At 38.8% G+C, this 10,200-nt stretch overlaps 1 protein-coding gene across 1 annotated transcript in view; it reads left to right on the top strand.

Moving 5' to 3' along the window:
- Positions 1-873: 873 nt before the first annotated feature.
- frem3 (Fras1 related extracellular matrix 3) overlaps positions 874-10,200 on the top strand; it is a 29,106-nt gene continuing 19,779 nt past the window's right edge. Inside the window, exons 1-2 of the mRNA XM_052547065.1 lie at positions 874-6,074; positions 6,190-6,279. Coding sequence (XP_052403025.1) covers positions 1,046-6,074; positions 6,190-6,279 — 5,119 coding nt within the window. The 5' untranslated portion in view covers positions 874-1,045. The remainder of the gene's footprint in view (positions 6,075-6,189; positions 6,280-10,200) is intronic.

Raw genomic sequence — 10,200 nt, 5'->3', positions numbered from 1 at the left:
ATGGAAACATATAACATTACATTTTTTTTGTTAACATTTTTTATAATATATTAATATATTTTTTGAGATGCCAAATTGCCAATCTTACCATTTTTTGGTCTCTATCACTCCAACAGAAGGCGCTGTTGCTACTATTCAGCTTTATCTGTAGTTATTTTGGCAAGGTAAACTAAAATAATACTTTTTAAAAAAGACATGTTCACAAATAAAAAGTTGAACATCCGCTGTCCTGACTAATTTTTCTTAAACAATAAAGGTAAAAAATCCTGAGCAACCACATATTCCTTGAAACATTTGTCACGTATATCACAAATCAGTGGCCACATCAATAGGGACCTCAGAATTTCACAAAAGTCATGTCATGGTTTATATCTTTCCTTTTTATTTTTATTGTAAAACTATTGGTCACACTTTATTTTAAGGTCTTATTCTCACTATAAAGAAACTGTTAACTATGGTTTTTAACTCATAATTAAACTCATAATTTGCTGCTTATTAATAGTTAGTAAGGTTGTTGTTAAGTTTAGGTATTGAGTAGGATTGGGGATGTAGAATATGCTCATTCAGAATATGTGCTTTATAAGGACTAACAAACAGCCAATATGTTAATAATATGTATGCTAATAAGCAACTAGTTAACAGTGGGCATTGGTCAATATACTAAAGTGTTACCAAATTATTTCCTTTCTGGTCTTAATGTGAATTGTTTTGCCTTCAGTGGGTAAGAAAGGAGAAAAAGAGAGGGAGGGCTAGAATGAATCCAACACTTTGGGGGGATGTCCAATGTGCTGCCTTAAATTAGCCGTGGGAGAGGTTGGACTAAGGGTGGAGCTTTGTTCTGTCACTATCTCCCTTGTTAAGTATTACCTGCAGTGCTTCAGTAGGTTAGCTGCTCTTGTGCTGTGTGTAAGGACAGAGAAGGGGAAACGTAGCAGTGAGATCAAAACCAAGCCTTGAGAAATCAAGGGAATCATCCTAAATCTTGCTTTGACACTGCAGTGAATCTATTTTTACAAGTTCATGCAGTGCAACTAGCTTTAAAAATATGGCTGGTTGTCTGCAAAGAGGAAGGCTAAGTGCAGCAGGAGCAACTATAAAGTGCCTGTTCATATTGATTTCAATAGGATGTTGTCTCTCTAAAGTGGATGCAGACCCTTTCGACGCGGCTTTCCGCCATAGGCACCAACCTGGACCTACTGCTGAGACAATATTGGTAGCCAACAATGGGATTAGAGTTCCCTTTGGACGCTCTGTTTATCTGGACCCTATCAATGACCTTGTGACTGAAGTGCATGCAGGAGACCGCTGTCACATTACAGTCCTGGACAATGACCCACTGGCCCAGAGACCTGGAATGCTTACACCCAAGAAGTTCCCCTGCGTCTTTGGAACAGAAGAGGTAAAATATACTCACTTTGGTTCCCGGAGTCCAAGCAAAGACCACATAAAACTGCAACTGAGGTATGACTCCCACACAGACACAGTGGTGGTTCCTTTCATTCTTGAAGTAGAAGTGGTCTTTCAGCAACTGGAGGTTGTCACCCGCAACATGCCACTGGTTGTGGACAAGCTAAATGGGCTAAGCAACCCAATTGACAAGAAAACTTTGGAGTTTGCTTTTGAAGATGGTGTCACTACATGTAAGGTGACAACGCTGGTTGGTGCAGGCAAACTTCCCAGGTATGGTAGTCTTACTGATAACTCCGTTAATGGTCAGATGTTTAATTGCGATGATTTTGTCAAGAAGGGAATTCAATATCAACACACTGCAACTACTAACTCTCCGAACAGAGACTATATTCCAATGTTAGTGGAAGTACAAGATAATGATGGCAATACTATTCAACAGGAACATTTCCAGATAATGGTTAGAATCAAAGAGGGCACTGAAAATACACCACCAAAGCCTAGCTTTATTTCTATGATGATGATGGAGATTGACCAATTTGTGATGACAGCCATTACTTCAGATATGCTAGCTGGAGAGGATATTGAAACAGATTCTGATGATTTAATCTTTAACATAACATCTCCCCTGGGCTATCAGCAGGGCTATATTATAAGCACAGATGATCAAAACCAGCCGATCACATCTTTCCATCAGAGAGATGTAAAAGACCTGAAAATTGCTTACAAGCCTCCCTCTGAGGATTCAGATGTAGAAAGAATTTTCCAGATTGAATTCGAAATTGTTGACACTGATGGTGCTGTTTCTGATACTTTTGCATTCATGATTGTTGTGAAGCCAATGAATACTTTAGCTCCAGTGGTAACCAAAAACACAGGACAGCTGCTTTTTGAGGGCCAATCAAGAGCACTGTCCAGCTTACACAATCTAGAGATAAGTGACGAGGATAATCTTGATGATGTGAAGATTACAGTTGTTGATGGCTTAAAACATGGAGAGCTGACAGTGTTAGGGTCTAAAAGAAAATTTTTCACACCAGCTGATCTAGACGTTGGCATTGTTGTGTACCAGCATGATGGAAGTGACACCTACAGTGACAATATTATATTCAGAATGACTGATGGCAGTAACGAAGTAGAGTTTTTATTCCCCATCACAATTGCCCCCACTGATGATGAACCCCCCGTTATAAATGCAAACACTGGTATTGTGCTTTTCAAGAATGAAGTAATGCAAATCTCCCCCTTTATCCTGAGTGCCACAGACATTGACTCAGAGGATTCAACAATTAAATTCATACTAGAAGCGCCATACTCAGACATAGGTGAGCTACTACTCAAGCAGGTGGAGCCTCCTCCAGATCCATCTGCATGGAAATTTAGTGCAACAGATGAGATGTTTGAACAGGTGGTGACAGAATGGTCTCAGCAGGATATTTTGGACGGGAAGCTGTTCTATCGTCACAAAGGACCTCATAGTACCACAACTGTGTTTGACCAGTTTGTCTTTAGAGTCCAGGATGACAATGACCCACCAAATCAATCAGGAGAGCACACATTCACCATTAAAATACATCCAGTGGATGATATTCCTCCAGAACTTTACCCTGGCACCACATTACACATGGAAGTCAAGGAATACGAGCTGACATTTTTCAAGAAAAAATATTTACGATACACAGATCTGGACTGCGATGACAGGGATCTTAAGTACACCATCATCAAACCTCCTACTGACACAGATGAAAACAACCCTGTTCCTCTTGGTGCCATTGTGCTGACTGATAGCCCTGACATCACAATCAGTGAGTTTACGCAAGCTCAGGTCAACCACCACAAAGTGGCATACAAACCCCCAGACCAAGAGCTTGGTATTACTCCCAAAGTGGTCCAGTTTACATTCAGCGTGGAGGACACTGCTAGTAATTCAGTTGATGGATTGTTTACAATCTTTTTACAGCCTGTTGACAACAAACCCCCTGTAATTACTAACACTGGTTTCACTGTTCTGGAGCGAAATACTTATATAATAACCAAAAATGAACTGGATGCCTCTGACCAGGACACTGAGGATGAAAACCTAAAATTTACAGTGACCCAGATTCCCAGGTTTGGGCAGCTGCAGTATTTAGGAATCGACATGTCTAATGGTCAATCATTTGTGTTGGAGGACATTGAAAACAGCCAATTGGCCTACATTCACAGTGGTGAAGAATCTCTTTATGATGTCATTAAGCTGGACATTAGTGATGGCTTCCATGAAGTCCCCATTGTTGTAAAGATCAGCATCAAGCCGGTGGATGATGAAACTCCAAAGATTATGTTACCAGCTGGTTTGTTAGGTGCGTCCATTGATGTACTTGAAAATGGCGCAACAGAAATCACAAGTAATGTCATCCAGGGTCGTGATGAAGACACAGATGACCTCATGCTGACTTTCATAGTTGAGGAGCCTCCTAGGCTAGGAGAAATAATGGTGAATGGAGCTCCAGCCGAGCGCTTCACTCAGCAAGACATAATCAATGGTGTGGTCATCTATGTTCACACTAGTGGTGAAATTGGTCCCATCAAAGAGCATGATTCCTTCAATCTTACCATATCTGATATGTCAGATGAATGGGTTGTTGGTGGCAACAAAGTCCAAGGAGTCCGTGTTCATGTCACCATTCTCCCTGTAGACAGCATTCCACCTATAGTTAATGTTGGCAGCCAGTTTGTAGTAGTTGAGGGTGAGAAAAATGTTATTACATTAGAGCACATTCAAGCTGAGGACATTGACACTGATAATGATGATATATTGTGTACCATTATCGTTCAGTCCACTTCTGGCTATGTGGAGAACATCTCCCCAGCTCCTGGTTCTGAAAAATCCAGAGCAGGCACTGCCATCACCGCATTCACCATTAGAGATGTTGGTCTAGGTCACATCTACTATGTCCAAAGCATTCACAAGGGTGTGGAGCCAGTGGAGGACAGATTCACTTTTCGCTGTTCCGATGGCATTAACTTTTCAGAAAGGCACTTTTTCCCCATTGTCATCATCCCAGCGAATGACGAAAAGCCAGAGATTTTCATTCGTGAGTTTGTTGTCATGGAGGGGATGAGCTTGGTTATTGACACTCCTATTTTGAATGCTGCTGATGCAGACATCCCAAATGATGAATTATTTTTTGAAATACTTAAAAACCCAAAACATGGAAACATAGTTCAGCAGTTGAGCACTGGAACACTTCCAGTGGTGAAATTTACCTTAGAGCAGATCAAGGAGGCTTCCAATATTGTTTATGAACATGATGACTCTGAAACCAAGGAAGACAGTTTTGAAATTCGACTCACTGATGGGAAGCACACTGTTGAGGAGAAAGTCATTATAATGGTCATTCCTGTTGATGATGAAACCCCGAGAATGGCCATCAATGATGGCCTGGAAGTAGAAATTGGAGAAACCAAAGTAATAAGTAATAGTGTCCTGAAGGCCACAGATCTGGATTCTGAAGACAAAGAGCTTACTTACATTGTCCGCTACGGCCCTGGCCAAGGTTATCTTCAGAGAATAACCAAACATGGACTTGTCATTGGTAATATTAGTATTGGAATGAATTTCACTCAAGATGAACTTGACAAACAGTTGATTCAGTATGTTCACACAGGCCAGGAGGGTGTTCGTGACCTGCTAAAGTTTGATATAACCGATGGAATCAATCCCCTCATTGATCGTTACTTCTACATTAATATTGGAAGCATGGATATGGTCTTTCCTGATGTTATCAACAAGGGTGTTACACTCAAAGAGGGAGGTAGGGTCACCTTGACCACAGACCTTCTCAGCACAACTGACATCAACAGCCCAGATGAATATCTAAGTTTCAGCATCACCCGTGCTCCTAGCAGGGGCCATCTTGAAAGTACCGATCTGCCAGGGGTGCCCATCTCCACCTTCACTCAGCTGCAACTAGCTGGCAACAAGATCTACTATATCCATACATCTGATGATGAAGTGAAGATGGACAGCTTTGAGTTTGAGGTGACAGATGGCTACAACCCTGTCTTCCGCACCTTCCGTGTATCCATTACAGATGTGGACAACAAGAAACCAGTTTTGACGATCAACAAGTTGGTGTTGGGGGAGGGAGAAACCAAGCTGATCACACCATTTGAATTGACAGTGGAGGACCGTGACACACCAGACAACCTGCTGAGATTTATAGTGACTCAAGTGCCAGTTCATGGTCAGCTTCTGTTCAATGGAACACAAGTCATTTCATCATTTACCAAGCAGGACCTTAATGAAAACCTTATAACTTACAGGCATGATAGCACAGAGACAAATGAAGACAGCTTTTCTTTCACAGTTACTGATGGGACTCACACTGAATTTTATGTTTTCCCTGATACTGTATATGAAACTCGTAAACCTCAGGTGATGACAATTCATATCACCACAGTGGACAATGGAGTGCCTCAAATCGTTGTAAACAAAGCAGCACCCACTCTGAGGGCTCTTCATACTGGGCACCTTGGATTTTTGATTACCAGCAAAGCTCTAAAGGCTGAGGACAGAGACAGCCCAAACAAAGTGCTTAAGTATGTTGTAACTGAGACCCCTCTTCATGGCTTTATCATGAATTATGCTTTGGGCAATGATAGCATCAAGTCCTTTTCACAGGGTAAGTTATTCTAATTTACCCTTTTGTTTCTGAAATATATTATGCAAAACCTTTCACTGTTATTTAAGATTTAATAATCTCAAACTTCTCATACTCCATCCTTTCTCCTTATTAGCTGATATTGATGACATGAAGATTTGCTATGTGCTTCTTGATGGATCCAATGCCACAAGTGACATATTCTACTTCACAGTGGAAGACAATGGTAAGAAAGTCTCTTCCTTGCCCCTCTTATTAACTGGAAGAGTCATATGTCACTAAAGCTGCTGTAGGAATTTCAAAGCTTTCAGTTGTTCATTTAAATACATTTTGCTGAAGGGGACTTTTCTAGGTTGGTTTATAATTAGCAGAGTATTTCTTTGTCAGAGTCAGTAATAACCAATGTTTATTCAGTGCTTCTTCATTTTATGTGTTCAAAATGCCAACACTTTCTGAGTTTAGCTGTCAGGCTTGGAAATCAGACTGTATTTCACCTCGTCATGACAACAAGAAACACTCATTCAGACATTAAAAAAGGAAACAATGATTATTCAAAGAATCTTTTTCAACTTGGATGAGCCTGGACAAGTTGGTAGAGCTTTGGTGTGAGTAAATAATAGCATTTGTCTAATGTGGAGTGAGGATCTTAACTGAATGTCAAAGCATTTCCTAATAACCTTAAGCAACCCTAGTGAAAAATAAATATACTTAATTGTATTTAAAATGTATTTAATGATAAGTACACTAAAATAGATTGGCATGTCTCTACTAGCTGAAAATACTGATCTAAATGTAGTTAGTAAACTTAGCACACTACAAATTAATTTGTAAAATACTATTAAAAAAATTATTCTATAATAAATTCTATATTTCACATACAGATAAAAACTAACTGGACGGAATCTTTGAAAGAGGACGGTACTTAATAACCCCAATAACATGTCCATGCTCACTCAGCCCAACAACTAGTGTCGATAATAGATGAATGAATCAACTCATCTTATGATCCTTTAGCTGTATGAAGGCCATATAAGGTACCGTATGTCTATGGGGATTGTTTTTATTGTATGTTGTCATATCATTTAAGTAAACAAGGCCCATGTATGAGTTCTCATCACATTCTGTGTATTGATATTTGTTTGTTCCTTCATCCCTTAAAAGTGTCTTAAGTATTTTAATAATGTGATTTTAACATTGGCCTAAATATAGGCTACGGTATGGTCAGTGAAGGGAGCTTGATAAGTCAGTCTCTCCTAACTTTATACTTTCAATATTGGGAATCCCTGTTGGACATTTGTAATTCGAGCTGTCATTGATGAAAAAAAAAAAAAACTGTTTACTTATAGTATTAAAACTGGTAAAGCCAGTGCAAGTGTGTGGCAGTGACCTGGGTTCAAATCCAGTCCACTATGTTTCCTTCAGACATTGTTCAAATGTCTGTGTCCAATGTTCCACTGATGTTCTCTGGATAATTGAGCTGACTTGTGCACTGGGCGTGTTAGTAAAAGGCAATTCCTTAAGCTGTGCATTTATTTATAAAAGTAAATTTATTGCATTAGAAGCACACAATCATTTTGCCATTAGCACATTTCAAGTTTACTTGTTAAATGTTATTGCAATTAATTTGAAAGTCACTAGTATGACCTCAGTTTGTTATTAGTATAATACTAATGCATGTTCAAAACTCTTACAGTGTAATTTAATTGCAATTGTAATGTCACCAAAATAAATTTTGGACCCTATTTTAACGATCTAAATGCAAAGTGTAAAGCGCACAGTGCAGGTGAACTCAGGGCGTGTCCAAATCCACTTTTGCTATTTTACAGATGGAAAAATGGTTTGCACGCCCGGGCGCATGGTCTAAACGGGTTGTCCCTATTCTCTTAATGAGCAATGGGCGTAACGTGCAATAAACCAATCAGAGTATCATCTTCCTTTCCCTTTAAGAGCCAGTTGAGCTCGTGCCAGCATAACGGATTTGCTATTTACGCGGCGGAATTTGGCAAACACAAAGACAGAATGCATCTCCGAGATGAAACAGAGCTGCTTGTGTGTGAGAAAATAGATATATAATAGATATAAATAGCCTAATTCTGAAATATGTGATGACTATCCATTAGGACATGTAGGCATTTATATATAAATATATATATGGTCTATGGAGCAGTCTATTCTCAGCTCCTTAATAGCAATGTGCCAGCAATGCACCTGAACACACCTCTTTTTAGACCAGCACACCCATGGGCGCAAAAATGAGCGCAAATGCATTTGCTAATTAAACGGCGTGGCACTGGACGGGAAAATGCGAATGGCGCTGGACTGAAACTAGCAAACACACTTACACTGCGCCTTGCATTGCATTGTGCCGGGTGTATGATAAGGCCCTTGAAGTTTATGCTGAATGAATTCTGCATTTCAAAAATTAAATAAAAGAGTTTATTTTAATTGTACTTAAGTATACTTGGAATAGTTCCACTTTAGCACAAACAAGTACATTTCATACAACTTTAGTTGAACTTCAGCATTGCTTCTCTACAACTAAAATGAATTTAGTACAAAATAAGTTGTTCCAATTTAGCAGGCTTTAAGTATACCATTTTATAGTGTGCCATAAATATATAGTTTTACTAAAGTACGTACAAATAAATCATACTTAACTATACAATTTTATTTTCACTAAGAAAGGCTGTATTTATTAATTATTTCCAGGACTTAATTTTTACTTATATCCTATGTTAATTCATATGATCAGCACAAACTTGGTTGTGCATCTTTATGAAAATCCTTAATTGTGAACTTAAAAAGGAGCAGACATTTGCTTCTTAGTAGTTTAACTAATGGCACAGGAACTGGAGCATGCACTAGGGCTGACACTGCATCTCTTTGGCAACATTTCAGATAGTGGCAGTAACTGCTATAAGAGCCAAGAAAGATACACATTTTCAGAGAGCTATCCAAGATAATAGAAACAATACCATTTAGACATGGACCCTAAAGAATCTAGTACTTACAAACAGTATTCATTTTTGAGTACATTTTGCAACCCTTAGATTGACACTATGATGTCTAAACTTCATATAGATTTAAAGTAACTAATGGATAGGAATGGAACAGGTTTACATCCTTGCTGTGGGGCATTACATACAGTATACATTTCTCAAAGTAACTCTCACCCACTGTTAAGACTGAGTTTACAATCTTTATTTGTGGGGTTCCAGAGTATCTAAAGCTATAAATAAATAACAGTAATTTTAAAATTGACCTACTGTCCCCTATCTAATTATTTGTCATGGTTTACGTCAGAGAAACCATCAAAAACATGTTTGCACACCAAACTGAGTTATTCACAGACACAATAGCTTGCATGCTACAAGGATACACTAATACACATCTATGTATAGATCAGAGTTTCTAAGGCCAGAAAGAGTGAAGATGAAGTGTTAAAAGGGAATTGGTGTTGTGGATACAAGCAAAATGCTAGCCATAATACGAGAGTTGCCCATCCACCATTTTAAGTAAAGCTTATGTATCTATATGATTTTTAAACAATCCCTATTATCTACTTGCTGTTTAACTGTAATAAGATCAGAATGAATTTCAAACAGTCTACAGGTTTCAACTGAATGGATATACTTTTAATTCACCAGGCTTTGTATAATTAGTTACTAGCAAGTTGCCAACCATATAACTCATGTATTAGCCTATGAACAAAGTTAATAGTTTAACTTCTATCTGCTGTCAGTGTTCACATAAAACATACTTCAATAAAGTACAAGCTTAGGTTTCATAACAGAAATAACGTTGTTCGTATTAGGGACATAAAGCAATGTTATATGATCACTTGTTAGATGGTGGAATGCATTTCCTCTGAGAAATGTGGCACCAGCTACACTGACCCGAGTGTAGAAGTCATTGCAGAAAGGGATTTGTGTGTCAAGGAGCAAAGATCTGCTAACAGATCTCCTTTCAAAGATCTCTCTCTGCCTGGCCGAAACTCAAAGCCATTACAAGATATGCTGAAAACCCTGGGGCTCCCCCTTGCCTAGTTCATCTTTAGAGCTGTAGAAGATGGAGAAGATCAGTCTGCTAGCTTGGGTTTGGATTTTCTTCCAGCAATTACTCAGGATAATCAAACATGAGTATTGGT

The sequence above is a fragment of the Carassius gibelio genome, chromosome B1 (genome assembly GCF_023724105.1).
Source record: "Carassius gibelio isolate Cgi1373 ecotype wild population from Czech Republic chromosome B1, carGib1.2-hapl.c, whole genome shotgun sequence".
Classification (NCBI taxonomy): Eukaryota; Metazoa; Chordata; class Actinopteri; order Cypriniformes; family Cyprinidae; genus Carassius; species Carassius gibelio.
The sequence above is the reverse complement of the archived record's forward strand: the minus strand, read 5'-3'. Positions and strand labels throughout refer to the sequence as shown.